Source organism: Balaenoptera acutorostrata, chromosome 19 (assembly GCF_949987535.1).
Source record: "Balaenoptera acutorostrata chromosome 19, mBalAcu1.1, whole genome shotgun sequence".
NCBI lineage: Eukaryota > Metazoa > Chordata > Mammalia > Artiodactyla > Balaenopteridae > Balaenoptera > Balaenoptera acutorostrata.
Genome location: NC_080082.1, coordinates 1,365,140 through 1,379,890, shown reverse-complemented (window position 1 = coordinate 1,379,890; position 14,751 = coordinate 1,365,140). Strand labels below are relative to the sequence as shown.

At 67.7% G+C, this 14,751-nt stretch overlaps 1 protein-coding gene across 2 annotated transcripts in view; it reads left to right on the top strand.

The window, feature by feature from the left end:
- ZFPM1 (zinc finger protein, FOG family member 1) overlaps nucleotides 1–11,150 on the top strand; it is a 44,162-nt gene extending 33,012 nt beyond the window's left edge. Inside the window, exons 5-10 of one of the 2 annotated variants that reach the window (XM_057534395.1) lie at nucleotides 2,720–2,822; nucleotides 4,405–4,617; nucleotides 8,095–8,328; nucleotides 8,617–8,712; nucleotides 8,794–8,940; nucleotides 9,090–11,150. In XM_057534395.1, coding sequence (XP_057390378.1) covers nucleotides 2,720–2,822; nucleotides 4,405–4,617; nucleotides 8,095–8,328; nucleotides 8,617–8,712; nucleotides 8,794–8,940; nucleotides 9,090–10,903 — 2,607 coding nt within the window. In that variant the 3' untranslated portion in view covers nucleotides 10,904–11,150. The remainder of the gene's footprint in view (nucleotides 1–2,719; nucleotides 2,823–4,404; nucleotides 4,618–8,094; nucleotides 8,329–8,616; nucleotides 8,713–8,793; nucleotides 8,941–9,089) is intronic. The other variant, XM_057534396.1, reaches the window with a different exon arrangement.
- The last annotated feature ends 3,601 nt before the right edge of the window (nucleotides 11,151–14,751 follow it).

The window sequence follows — 14,751 nt, the reverse complement described above, 5'->3', positions numbered from 1 at the left end:
GTGAGCCTGGGGCGCCGGTGGAGGGGAGGTGGCCGGCAGCGCACACGTCTCTGATCGTTTTAGGCTCGCACCCCGCTGCCCACGGGCAGGGCCAGGAAGGGAGCCTGCCTCGGCCCGGTGCCTTCAACCACCAGAGAAAAGGGCTTCTGTTCCAGGGCTGCTTGGAATTGGGGGTTGGGGGGAGAAAATAAATAATGGGGCAGGGGGGTGAGCTGTAGCCCTAGCGCACGGCAGGGTCCAGCTGCCTGGGACAGTGCGCGTTGCCGCCCCGCAGGGACGGGGACAGGGGCAGACTGGGCAGGGCCGTGCTCCTCTCCCCGGAGCCGTGGGGCGCCGGCTCCTGCACCCCTGGGGTGCATGCGCAGGCAGGGCGGCTGGAGATGGTGGACTCAGCCTGCCCCATTTAAGTGGGGGCCAGGGCCCCCCAGAGTGTTAAGGGCTGAGGGAACGAGGGTGAAGGGCCTGGTGGTCGTACGGCCTGGATCTCCTGGCCCCTCTCCTTCTGCAAGTCGGGCGTGCAGCACAGGATGCAAGCCCCCTCCAGGTCCCCACGTCCCCGTCCCCTGCCCCTCACCCGCCCTCACGGGCACCCAGTCCGCCCAGGGCAGCCGCCAGGCGAGGGGCCGCTCCCAGCAGCAGGCACAGAGCCGGGAACACAGCGCTGCCGTCTCCCCTCCACTCGGACCGACGCGGAAATTCAGGGGTTCTGCAGCGTCAGCAGAGCTGCGCGCGGGCGCTTTTATCATGCCGCGAACACGCCGCTCCCAGGAGTGATAAGCATTAAACCGACCGGGAGGCTGTCAGTCTCAGTTTGAGGGTTTAGAAATATTGGGACGAATAATTAGATTTCATATCGTTACCGCAGCACCCATCGGAGGATCAGGCAGATTAATTTTTTTCTCCCTCCTCCACTCATTAATATTCATTAGAGACTCAGGGAGACCCTGGCCTCCGCCTCTCTGCTGGCCCCGGTCAGGATAGCCGGGACGTGGCAGCCACCGGGCAGTCGCTGCAGTGCCAGCCCCACCCCCCAGCCTGCCCCCAGCTGTGGGTGACGGGGACCCCCAGCTCTGCAGCTCGCTGTCCGTTAAAGCGTGCTCCTGGGCGGAGACACTCGCCCCCCGTTGACAACCTGGCGGTTGCTGGCCTCCTGCCCCAGTGGACGTCGGCCTCCTGGGCCCGAAGGCACAGCCTCTGCCCGCTGTGTCCTGCTGGCCGAAGGGAATGGAGAAGCAAGGGTGGCGGGACTCCTGTTTGTCCTGTGTTTGTCACGTGCCAGGAGGGCACTGTCTGAAAGGAGGGCTTCACACAGGCTTCGACTTCCCAGTGCCCCGGGGAGACTGAGTCAAAGAGGGATGTGACCCACCCCCAGAGCAGGTGGCAGCACAAGGACGGTCGAGGGAGCCCGCGGGCTCGGGGCATTGCCGTTTGCAGAGGTGCTGGGCCCAGGGAGGGCGGGCACGGTGCTGGCTATTGGGCACAGTCAGGGAGTCTGGACTGGACCCGATGCCCAGCTCTGGAGCCCACATGGTCCCTGCAGGCAAAGCCCAGTAAAGCCGTGGGCTTGGACCAGGCGGGGAGGTGCCCAGAACACGTCAGGGGACCTCCCATGTGTCACTTGCTCCAGCCATCCCATCACGGTAGCTTCCTGGCCAGGTGCCCCCATCCAGGTGACGGCAAGTGACACTGGTCCTTCAGTTAGAGGTTCTGATACACAGTTTGACTTGAAAGCTTTCATTTGCATAAAACAAAGAAAATACTCCGGACACGAATGTGCTGTGCCTTTCCACACGGCGCCAGTGGCGGAGCTTGGGGACCCCCCCCCCCGGGAGAGGAGCCGTCCAGAACCCATCCAGCCCTGGGGCTGCGGCCTGAGGGGCGGCAGCGGTCATCACCCTAACTTTCTGCGGCCAGGCAGGGCCAGGGTCTGTACCTCATCGCCTCCGTGTGGCAAGGGCCAGCCCCCTCCCAGCACCAGGCCATGTTGGGACAGGGGATGTATGTTTGCAGTGCTGCCTGGGGAGGGTGGGGGAGGGCACCGGAAATCAGGCCACCCCCCTCTGGGGGCCGCGGGCAGCCCCAAGTGAGAACTGAGCTCAGAGTGCTCTTCCGCTCTGGGCGCTGCAGAGGCCCGGCTCGCAGACCAGGCCGCCGGAGAGAGCGTGGCTGGGCGAGGGGCTGACCACGGTCTGCGAGCCGCAGGGAGGCCAGGTGCTGAGCCAGCCTCGGTGGGGGGGGGGGGGGGGGGGTCGTCTTGCTGCCCGCGACCTCAGGGGGCTGCTGGGCCCAGGCAGGTGGGACGAGACGTCTGCTGGCCCCAGGATGGACTGGACAGAGGTGGGCCCATGTGCTGTGCAGCCACTCCCACAGCTCACTCTGCAGGTCTCTGGGGGCCTGTGTGGGAGGAGCCTGCGCCCGGCCCAGTGCCCCACCAGGGAGGGGGCAGCAAGAACGGAGGTCCAGGTGTGCCTCCCCGCTCTGCCACTCACTGGCTGTGTGACCTTAGGCAAGTTGCTCCACCTCTCTGGGTCTCAGTTTCCAAGGGAAACCAGCGCCTGACCCATGGCAGGCACTGGCTCCCTGCTGCATGCGTGTCGCCAGCACAGTGCTTGGCGCAGCCAAAGACGGCGAGCCCCCCGCCGCCCCGGCCAGCCTCTCTCCTGCTGACTGTGTCCGAGGGCATGACTGAGTCCTTGCTGACTCCCCGCCCCGCCCCCAGAGCCCGGCCCTGACCCTGCTGCTGGAGGACGAGGCCTGCTGGCTGAGGACGCTGCCCCGGGCCCTGACCGAGGCCGAAGCCAACTCGGAGATCTACAGGAAGGGTTGGTATCCTGGCGCTTCCCTCACTGCCTTCCGGAGGGTGGGGGTCACGGCTCCCCCTGGGCCGGCCCTTAAAGGGAAACCAGCCTGCTTGGGCCGGGCCGAGGGGCTGGCCACCGCTGCCACCACACGCCCAGCGCCCCCGTTAATGCTCGCCTAGGGCTGGACAGGTGTCAGCCCTGGGGGTTGGGGAGAGCGGGCCCAGGCCAGGACTGCCCTCGGGGCCTCTGGGAGACCACAGGGGCACCTGGGGGTGCCCGCTGGACCAGGGCCCTGTGCAGCCTGGCTCCCTCCAGGAGTGGTCAGGAGGGCCATGTCCAAACCCAGCTGGGGGGCCTGGGACAGGTCCCCTCGCCTTCTGGGGCCTCTGTTTTGTGAAGCCGAGGAAAGCTCTGCGCCCCACATCCCTCCTGCATCCCTGCACCTTCCAGGAGTGGCCCTGGGAGGGTGGGGGACGCCCCCCCTCCATTACAGATGAGGCAGCTCAGGTCCCGGGGAGGATGTGGGGATAGACACGTGACAACTTCTACAGCCAAGCAAGAGCCATCCACCGCAGCGTGGCCACGGGAAATCCACCTCCTTCCTCTGGGTGGGGGGACTCCGCTTTGGTAGAATGTTCTGGGGGTGTCGCCCTCACCATCGCCTCCTGAACACACTGGACTAAATGTCCTGTGGGCAGCCTCGTTTCAGGACAGAGCCAAAGGCCACTGGAGGTGGGCAGGGGCAAGCTGGGCTGCTGCTCCAACACCCCCCCCCAGCCCCTCCCCAGCTGGGGGTCGCCAGGGCACAGCAGGGGTCAGAGCAGGTGCTGAGGTCAGCATCCGGGGACCTGAGCGTCCCATCTGACCTGCCGTTGACCCCGAGGACCTGGCTAGCACAGCACCCGTGTGCCTGTTTCCCCCTCTGTAGGCGGCGAGGACCCCGGCCCACCCTCCCTGCTTTGGGGTGCTGTGAGGGCCCAGGTTGGCAGCAGGTGACCAGCTGGGGGTTCGTACACCTGGCGGGGACGTGGCCCAGCTAGCAGTGCCTGGCCTGCCCCCTCTGCTCGCCTGGTCAACAGGGTTCATCTGCCCAGGCAGGCAGCACAAGGGTCCCTGCGGTGCTGATGCCAGCCAGGTGGCCTGGTCCCGTGGGGCCTGCGCCTCTGCGCCGGACGCTGGAGGTGGCCGGACCTGCGGGCAGCTCAGCCCGGGTCCTGTTGGCCAAGGCTGCCCCCCGCAGGCCACCGTGGCAACAGCCGCGCTGAGTCGCGAGGAGCTGGCAGGCCTTTCTAGGGCGCGGGAGAGCAGCTCCCAGGCCCTCCCGGCCGCTCTGCTCCCCTCTCCCGGAAGAGGGCCCTCCCGCTCAGATGGGCACAGGCAGGGAGGCCCCAAGAGCAGGCGGACCCGGGGCAACACCTAGTCGCCCGGAGGAGGCAGGCGCGCCACGGAAACCAGACGGCCACAGCTGCGAACCCGGGTGTGGCCTCTCCCCGGCCACCACGCCGGCTTCGGAACCCCCGTGCCTAAGCTGGGGCGGCGCGGAGGCGCGGCCGTGGGGGCCTGGGGCTGCCGGCGCCCCGTCACAGACGCCCTCCCCCCGCAGATGGCGCCCTCTGGTGCAGGCTCACCAGGCCGGTGGCCGCGGGCGGGCGGCTCAGCGTGCTCCTCGCGGCCGAGCCCCACAGCGCCCCCCGCCAGCCTGCGAAGGAGGAGCCCGCGGAGCCCGAGGGCCTGGCCGCCTCCCCCGCCGCCGACATCCAGCTCCTGCCCCAGCAGGCGGGCATGGCGTCCATCCTCGCGACTGCAGTTGTCAACAGTGAGTAACCCGCTGCCTGCCCGCCCCCCACCCCAGGCTCAGGGCTGCAGGCGGTGCCCAGCTCAGGATCTGCAAAGACCGGTCACCACTGCCACCTGAACAGAGGAGGGCATGCGCCCCGGGGGTGTGCACAGGGGCCTGGCAGCAGGGCTCCAGGAGGGGCTCCGGGGTGCAGCCAGCGTGCAGCGGGCCACGTGGTGAGCTCACAGATGCTGACGCGGAGGCGGGCCCACAGCCTTCCCGGAGGCTCTGCAGCAGAGCGGGCTTCTCACCACGGCGCCTCTGGCACGCGCTCCGCGGGGTCCTGAGGGTCCTTCTAGACCACCAGCTGGAGAGGCCACGCGGGGCGGGGGGTGGAGTCTTGGATACATGCACCGTGGGGTGCCCAGCAGCAGCCCTGCCCTCGCCCACTAGACGCTGGTACCATCCCCACCTCCCAGTTGTGAAGGACGTGGCCAAGTGTCCCCTGGGGCAGAGCCGCCAGTGAGGAGAGCTGGAGTGGAGGGACCACGTTTGTCACTCACTCCTCCCCACAAGCAGCGGAGGGTCTGAGAATTGACGAGATTCGCTCGTTTCTCAAATCCTTGTTCAACATCCACACCAAACCAAGCGGTCAAGGCACTGGGGTCACCGAGGTGGGGACAGCTGCCCGCCCTGAGGGCGCCACCACTCCAGGGGCGGGGGCAGCCTTACTGGGGGGGCAGGCGGCCACAGGCACACCCACGAAGGAAGGCAGTGGCTGGGGTGCTTGGGAGACCCGCGCACCGGGGAGAGCAGCTGAGCGGATGGCCCGGGCCCAGCGAGACGGCCACCGTGGCCAGAGCCAGACTCCGAGGGTGGCCCCGGACCAGGGCTGGGGTTCCTTCTCAGAGAAACGACCGCGGCAGGGGGCTTTCAGGCAGCAAAGGGTACGACCCCATTTAGTTCTAAAATTGCATGGCTACTAGAGGGAGACTGTAGGGTTGTAAAATTGGGAGAAAAGTGACCTTTTTAAGCAGGTCAAACGTGATGACGGCTTTAAGCGGGTGGAGGCACCATGGCAGAGGCCAGAGGGGCACTGGAGTGAACAGGGCCTGCCGGGGGTCGGGGGGGAGGCGGCAGCGCGAGGCCGGGGCTTCAGCATGGCCGCGGGGCGGACACTGTCCGTCCCATCGCAGTCAGGGTGGAGGGCCCGTTCTGAGCAGCCTGACCCGAGACGCCTGTTGGGCACTAAGTGGAGCCCAGGCGGCGACTGGGGGACACATGCTGGGGCTTAGGGTGCGGTCAGAGTGGGGGAGCTCCGGGCAGGACGAGGCCCCAGGGGGAGACGGGACCTGCAGACACCAGAGCCAGGGGTGAGGGGAGGCGTCTGCCAATGGTCCGCCGTGTCCCGGCTGTGTTGAGACCAAGGGCAGGCAGCATGGAGGTCGCCGTGACCCAAACACTGGCAGCCAAGTGAGGAGGGTGATACCAGAGGGGGTGGGGACAAGCACAGGCGGGCGGCCCGTCCCCAGAGCCTGCATGGAGGGACTGGGCCGGACAGGGCAAGGCCACTGCCCCAGGGAGGATGGGGTCCTGCAGGGGGGCTGAGAGAGTGGTGGTGAGCAAACGGGGGTCTTGTCTGAACGTTGAGGTTTCAGGAAAGAAGGGTGCTGGATGGAAGGGTCTCTCAGAGGCCAGGACGGCCACCCAACCAGGGCAGGGAATGGCATCTGGTGCCCGGGGGGCTGCCTCTGTCTCTTTTGGGGGTGGGGGGGCTGCAGGGAGCCCCGGGTGCTGGAGGGCTTCCTCTCAAGCCCGCCCAGGAGCAGCCTCTCTGGGCCTCGGTTTCCCTCCCCTTGGGTCTGATACTTCGTCTGTGAGGGCATGGTGGGCTAGACATTGTTTATACCAACCCCACATGGGCCTCTCCTACTGGTGGTCTAGAAGGGCTTTCAGAACCCGAGCTCCAAAGTCAATCAGACCTGGTTTAATTCTTGAGACTCCACCACTCTGGGCCTCAAAAAGTTTTCTCATGTGTGGAAGCAGTAAAGGTAATGCCGATCTTGAGGTGTCTGTGCAGGTTACCTGGGCTGCATCCACCCCGGACTTGGCCCGAGGTCAGCCCTGGGTTGGTGGGGTGACGGCCGTCCTTGCTGAGCTTTAGGGCTGCGGCTGCGGCCCACGCCGGCCTCCGAGGCTGCCTGTCCCTTCCCTATGCCGCAAGCAGCGGGACAGTCCCCAGCACTGGCCCTGCAGATACCAACAGAAGCCCACCGCTGGCCCCTCAGACCCGGATCCCAGCTCAAGGCCTCGGCTGATAGAGAACAGAGCTGCCTTGAGACCCCCAAATAAAAGGGAACTTGAAAACCAGAAATAACACAGGAGGGAGAGTTGAGCCGGAAACACTGCAGGCACAGGGGCATGAAGAGTGCCCGCCTCACTTGACAGACGTACTAAATTCCTTAAAAGAGGCACAAGGTGGAAACCTGGCAGCCCCCCCGCCCCGGGGTGGGGGCAGGCAGACCACCTGTTCAGTAACTGCCAACCAACGGGCTGAGAAACACATCCTAACCTGCAGAAGTTAAAACTCCCAAAAGGTGTTCCAGGCCCCTCCATTCCATGTGAAGGTCAAGGTCGAGACCCAGAACAATGTCTCCCCCCTGCCCTGGGTTCAGCCAAGGGGTGGCCGGCCAAGGAGCAGGGACAGAAACAACAGAACATTCCTTATCATTCTGCTGAGAAGCGGAGGGCTGCTGAAGCACCCACCAGAGAATCCTCACCAGCTGGCAAATCCACCCCCGCCATCCAAACCCCCATAAACTGCAAAGGTAGAGGCAGCCCACCCGGGTTCAATGTGGTGAATGCAGCAAGTTCTGACCAGTAACACAAAGAGCCATCAGGTGTTTGGGGGGTGGGGGGAAGGGCGGTGCACCGGGCAGCTCCTCGTCCTCTGCAGCTCCTGGCCTCAGCCCACTGCCCACCCAGAGCCACGCTCACCTCTCGCCCTCCTGCCCCAGTGCTTGGGGCTCAGGCACCCAGCCGCCCACACACCCGCTCACACGCACACACCTGTCTCCTCCTCCTCCTCCACGGGCACCCAGCTCCACGCCAGCCCGCGAGTCCCATCGCCCCCGCCAAGTCACAGAGACAATCAGGTCACGGACCCCAGCCTCGCTCCTTCCCTGGGCACCCCCAAGAGACCACAGTGTCTCCTTATGGGGCTCACTGTCGGGACGCAGCCCAGGGGCCATCCTGGGGGTCACTCACACCCCATCCGCAAGTCCCCATGGCATCCTGGAGATCCGTAGAGAGGGGACACAGAGTTATCAAGGGACACCTGAGAAGGCAAAGCAGTGAAGAGGGACAGCCCAGGTCACAAACCCCACCCCCCCACGCTGGAGGACGCCGGGGCACAGCCCTCGTATTGCAGAGGGTCCACGGCCTGCCCCAGGTGGCAGGCGGCCGGCGCTGCTGCCGGGGCACCGCTCAGGCTGCGCCCGCCTCTCCCGCCCGCAGAAGACGTCTTTCCCTGCAAGGACTGCGGCATCTGGTACCGCAGCGAGCGGAACCTACAAGCCCACCTCCTCTACTACTGCGCCAGCCGCCAGGGCACCAGCTCCCCCGCCGTGGCCGCCCCCGACGAGAAGCCCAAGGAGACCTACCCCAACGAGCGGGTCTGCCCCTTCCCCCAGTGCCGCAAAAGCTGCCCCAGCGCCAGCTCCCTGGAGATCCACATGCGCAGCCACAGCGGTGAGCCCCGCCCCCAACAGCGTGTCTCCCCACCCAAGCCATGCATGCTCACTGCACTTATCCTGGGGTTGCACAGCTGCCGTGGACGTGCCCAAGTGGTCCTCCCACCACGCCGAACAGCCTCCCACAGGGCCCCAGGCCACGCGGCCCGCCTGCGACCAGCTGGGTGGTCGGCTGGGGGCTGGGCCCCCGCTGGGGTCCTAGGAGGCAGAGCTTAGGGGCCCTCCACACATGCCCGTGCCGTAGTCCTCGGCCGGCCAGGCTCCCTTACCGGGCCCCATGTTCCAGGAGAGCGCCCCTTCGTGTGTCTCATCTGCCTGTCTGCCTTCACCACCAAGGCCAACTGCGAGCGGCACCTCAAGGTGCACACAGACACGCTGACGGGTAAGCGGGGCCAGGAAGGGGGCGGTGGGGTATGTGGGGCGCAGCCACCGGCAGGGCTCTGACACCACAGCCCACCTGCAGGTGTCTGCCACAGCTGCGGCTTCATCTCCACCACAAGGGACATCCTCTACAGCCACCTGGTGACCAACCACATGGTCTGCCAGCCGGGCTCTAAGGTTGAGATCTACTCACCAGGGGCTGGGCACCCCACTGCCAAGCTCCCCGCAGGTGAGCCCCTGGGGACCCTGAGGACTGGGAAGGGGGAGGCAGGCCCGGCCACGAGGGGTGGAGGGATGGGGGGGTGTTGGTTTCGGCCTCGACCCTCCACCACCTCTGCGCCCAGCCCAGCTCTCCCTTCCCGCCCTCCCCGGCTTCAGGTCTGGCCCAGGCAGGTCCTGCTCCAGCCCTTAAGTGTGGCCCCTGCGATCTCCCCGCAGACAGTCTGGCCGGCTTCCAGCAGCACACGGCGCTGCACGGCCCTCTGGCCTCTGCAGACCTGGGCCTGGTGCCCGCCCCATCACCGGGACTGGAGAGGAAGGCCCTGGCAGAGGCCACCAACGGAGAGACCGGAGCGGGCCCCCAGAACGGGGGCGGCGGCGAGCCCCCGGCGACCCCCAGGAGCATCAAGGTGGAGGCGGCGGAGGAGCCCGAGGCGGAGCCAGGGCCCCCGGCCCTGTCGCGGACGCCGTCACCGCCCAGCGCCGGCCCCAGCCCCGTGCGCGTGAAGGCGGAGCTCTCCAGCCCCACACCCGGCTCCAGCCCAGGGCCCGGCGCGCTCTTCCTGCCGCAGCTGCCCGCGGCGCCGCCGGCCTCCGAGATCTTGGCCAAGATGTCCGAGCTGGTGCACAGCCGGTTGCAGGCGGGCGCGGGGGTGGCCGCGCCGGCTGGCCTCTTCACGGGGGCCCCCAAGGGCGCCACGTGCTTCGACTGCGACATCACCTTCAACAACGTCAACAACTTCTATGTGCACAAGCGCCTCTACTGCTCCGGCCGCCGCCCGCCCGACGACACGCCCCCCACCCGCCGGCCCAAGGCGGCCCCCGCCCCGCCGCGCGCGCCCCCCGCCCCGCCGCCCGCCGAGGCCGACGAGCCGCGCTCGCCGCCGGGCCCCGGGGCGCGCGAGGACGAGGCGGGGGGCGCGGCTACGCCCGAGGCCGAGGCCGAGGCGGGCGGCCGGGGCAGCGAAGGCAGCCCCAGCCCGGGCAGCGGGGCAGACGAGGACGACGACCCCCGCCGGACGCTGTGCGAGGCCTGCAACATCCGCTTCAGCCGCCACGAGACCTATACGGTGCACAAGCGGTACTACTGCGCCTCTCGCCACGACCCGCCGCCGCGCCGGCCCCCGCCCGCCGGGACCTCCGGGACCCCCGCGCCCGCTGCGCCGCCCGTGCGCACGCGCAGGCGCCGCAAGCTCTACGAGCTGCACGTGGCCGGACCCACCCCACCCCCGGTCGGACCTGCGCAGCCCGTCGCGCCAGGCCACGCCCCCACGCCGCCTGCGTCGCCGGCGCCGCGGCCCGGAAGCGGAAATGGAGGCGGAAGCGGCCCAGACCTGGCGGAAGGCCCTATCGATCTGAGCAAAAAGCCGCGGCGCCAGGCTCCCGCCGCCGCCCCTGGCCCTGCGCCTGGCCTACCGGCCCTTGCCGACTACCACGAGTGCACAGCCTGCCGCGTGAGCTTCCATAGCCTCGAGGCGTACCTGGCGCACAAGAAGTTCTCGTGCCCCTCCGCCCCGCGCCGCCTGCGCGCCGCCCCCGAGGACCCGCCCGCCGTTGTCTGCCCCTACTGCCCCCCGAACGGCGTGGTGCGCGGCGACCTCATCGAGCACTTCCGCCTGGCGCACGGCCTGCTGCTGGGCAAGCCCCCGGCCAGCTCCGGCCCTGGCGCCGAGGCCCGGACGCCTTCGCCCGCCGCCCCCCGCGACGGCCTCAACGGCCAGGACCCCTGGGAGCCGCCCGCCGGCAGCCCCCGGCCCGGCCCGCCCCCGGCCACGTCCCCTGAGGCCGTGCCGGCGCCCCCCTCCCACTCGGACAAGGGCGTGCAGACCCCCAGCCAGGGGACGCCGGCCTCCATGCCCAACGGCAACCACAGGTACTGCCGCCTGTGCAACATCAGGTTCAGCAGCCTGTCCACGTTCATCGCCCACAAGAAGTATTACTGCTCCTCGCACGCGGCCGAGCACGTGAAGTGAGCGTCCGGCGCTGCTGCCCTGCAGGGGGACCCGGGACGCTCCGGGCACAGACCTCGTCAGAGAGGCTGCAGGGGGCAGCGCCCGCCTGGACCTTGGCACTTAATAAAGAAGTTCAGTTTGCTGAGCACGGTGGTGGAGCAGTCTAGTTCTCTGAGCAGCGGGGCCCTGCGGGGAGGGCACAGGCAGGGCCAGCACCACCTGTGAGTACACACAGGACACTGCAGGCCGGAGTCACACACTGGCCCTAAGAGCTGCATCTCGCCCCGCACCCGGGGCTGATGGCACTGCTCTGGGCTCCCTTGGGGCACGGGGAGAGCAGGCACTGCCCTTCTAGGTCCACTGCTGCTGCCCTCCAGGAGCCAGCCAGAAGCTCTGGTTTGGTCACCAGACACCAAAGGGAAGAGCTTAATCCTGGCCAGCGGACAGCTCTTCCACCTGCTGGGTCCTGAGGCCTGGATGTCACCTGTCCAGTCACGGGCCACCAAGGAACCCAGGGAGGGGAGCATGCTGGGGAGGATGAAGCCCTGCGGCTGCCGAGGCTGATGGGGGGGGCAGGGGAGAAGGAAGCGTGAGCCGCGGACAGGCACTGGGGCGCTGCCGAGGCTGATGGGGGGGGGAGAAGGAAGAGTGAGCCACGGACAGGCACTGGGGCGCTGCCGAGGCTGATGGGGGAGGGGGAGAAGGAAGCGTGAGCCGCGGACAGGCACTGGGGACCACACCACCCCCAGTCTGCCCTGCTGCTGCTGCTGACCATGACCTGGGCCAAACCCAAGCAAGAGGAGTCCAACTGTGGTCTTGGCACTTGGCAGCTGGGGGGCTGTGGGCATCCTCAAGCCTGGTGGCCCTGTTTGCAGTACAGAATGTCTTTTCCAATATACCTGGTCGCCTACTGCAGATGAAAGTGAAACCTGACTTCTCACCTTTCTCTGCCTCCAAACATCAGATGTGCTTCCTGCCACCCACCCAGACTCACTTTCCTGCTCGCTAGAGGCAGGTTTCCTCCCACCCAGCCCTCAGGGGTGACTGGCTAAGGAGTTTGTGTTCGGACAAGAACAGTCCCCACACCTCGCCCACAGGTCCACGGGACACGGCCCCCTCCCGCTTGCCCCCAGCTGGGCTGCTGGACAGTCGGGGGCCCCGGGAGCCAAGCTGCTTCCCGGGTAAATGCCCCGCCTTGTGAAGGCCTTGCTGGCTCTGCCCTCCTGGACTCGGGCAGGGAGGCTCCCAGACCCTTCAACTCTGCTCCTCATTGTTGAGCCCCGGAGAGTCTGAGGCTCCGCCTCTGAGTCCCGCCACCAAATGAGGCAGATGTCATTAACCCTGAGGCAGGGTGAACGCCTCTGTGTGCTGATGAGCACAGATGCTCAAAGGGGAAGGATGGGGGAGGCAGGCGAAGCATCTGTGCTCACCTCCACCCCTGCACCACGTGAGTGGAGGACAGCGCCACACAGAAAAGGGCCTCAGTGTCCACGCCCACCCGACCCCTGACCCCCACCCCAGGCCTGAACTGCTGGCCAGGCCAAGCCTTGTGCCAGGGAGGTCCTGGGCCCTGCAGCTGGGTCCTGGGTCACATGCCCCCTGCTCTCCCCCCGGCGCATGGCCAGCACCCTGCAGCGCTTGCCCCACTCAAGGTCCCCAGTGCTAGGCTCTCCACCCACAGCCCAGAGCCCGCCTTCACCCTCCTCGGACCCCCGTTTCCCACACCCTGCCTCCTTCTCAAGCCACGCCACGTCCTCCCCAAGAACCTGCCGCCACCGTCCCAGCTGCAGCCCAGGGACAGCGCTCGGCCTCCTCCCCACCTCTCTGGGAGCCCTGATGCTCCCAGACCAGCCCCCCGCCCGTTGGGGATCACGGCTCTGAGCCACCGCCCCCATCCCCGAAGCTCACTCCACTTACGCTCCTGGGCAGGCACGCGGGTTCCCGGGCCCCTACATCTCTCTAGCCCGGCCATGCGCCCCGCCCAGACCAGTGCACCTACTATATGTCCCTCAAGGGCCCTGACACGTCCAAGACTGAGCTCTCCCTGCTGCGTCTTCTCCCCACACCTGCGCAGACGTGGCCATCAACCCTCTGCCCCCGGAGCTGGTGACAGCAGCACCCTCACCTCCTCACACCTCAGTGTCAGAGCAGCTGTGACTCCGGGAAACCCGCCTCTGCCCATCCTGGCCCCCAGGTCCACAAGTTCGCCTGGCTTCTCTCTCAGCCGCCAATTCCAAACCTCTCAGCGCGTCTCACTGCCTCCGGGACGGCCGCCCCCGATGGACTGCACTGTCCCCCGCCAACACGACTCTTCACTGCCAGGTCGGGTGGCTGGGAGACCAGGTGGTGTCACACCCTGCTTCAGGCCTTCGGCGGCTCCTGCTGCACAGAGGTGGCCGCCAGGCCCTGGTCATCGCCGCGTGGCCTGTTCATGCTGCTCCAGCGTCTCGGCAACACCTGCTCCCCGCAAGGGGCTGCCCTTGTCACGCGGCTTAGAGACCTTCCCTGACCCTCCGTCCTAACACCCTGCTCATTTCCCCGTCATGGTGGTCACTCTCGGGGTCACCTGGTTTCATTTTCTTACCCCCTTCTCCCTGCCCCACGGGCCTCGCCGGCCTTGACCACTGCCTCCTGGGCACCTGGCCCACGGCCCGGCCCCGGGGAGGGGCACGTGGTCAGTCAGGCCCCCCACCACACCCCAGTTGTCACAGCCCTCTGCAAAGCCAGCCCCGCCTGCCCACCTCCTGGGTTCCCTCCTCCATCCCATTCTCTGCTGGGCTCCTGCCTTCGGCTGCCCCCCCAACGCTGTGCCAATTGCACCTCCCCAAGCCAGCTCTGATCAGGTGACACTGTACACACGGCATGCACAGCACTCGGTCCACGTTCAAGGCCACCGTCCAACCCCATCTCCTCCTAATTGGGTCGCCCCCCCCCAGAGTCCTGTGTGCAAACCTCGTCCAGGTCTCCGCAGCCCCGCGCACCCTGGGCCACCCCTGGGGAAACCCTGGCACTAGGAATCACTGCAGGTGGACGTTCCTGGCGCCAGGGGTCAGCAGTGACTCGTTTACGTGGGCCAGGAGGCCAGGTGCCAAGAGCTCTCGGCCGGCGAGGGCACCCGCCCTCTGTCTCCCGAGCACCCAGAAGGAAGGGTGGGAGGCGGAGGCGGGTCCCAGATGCAAAGGGAACAGGGAGAACGTGGAGGAGGGCAGCGTGCCGCCCGAGGACCTGCAGAGTCTGGAGCCGCGTGGTCTCCACAGAAGGCGAAGGCGCAGCAGAGATGACGGGCGAGCGCGGGAGGAGCCCCGAGGGCCGGGCCCTGGGTGCGGGGGCGCACGGGAGAAGGCGGGGGGCCCAGGCAGAGTCCCGGCAGGCACCAGGCGGGTCACACAGCTGTCCGTGCAGCAGCCCTGGAGGTACAGCCTCTACCCTCCTCCCCCATCGCCGTCCTCACAGGAGGACGTGGGCTCCGGGAGGGGGCGGGACCGGCCATCACTCGAGCCGGTGCTGGGAGCATCACGGCTGAGCGCGCACACGGCTGCCGCGGCCGCCTCCCTTCCGAGGCTCCGGCCCAGCCCTGCTCGCAGACCTGCCCTCGCCTGCCTCTCACGGGTAGCAGCTCGGAGCAGCTGAGGCCGGGCCCCCCACTGCGCGGCCCAGGCCGGCCTCGGCGCCTCCCTGTGGGGACAGCCTCCCCACCGCCGCGGGGGACGACTTAGGAGAGCGGTTCTCTGGGACACGATTGGTCCCCGTTCCTGAGAGCACTCTTCTCCGGGGCAGCCACGTCGCATCACCCGAGCCCCAGTGGAGAATACATGTGCCAGGGGCCCCAGACGGGCTGAACAGGCCAGGGCCTGGGAATCGGCCTTGAT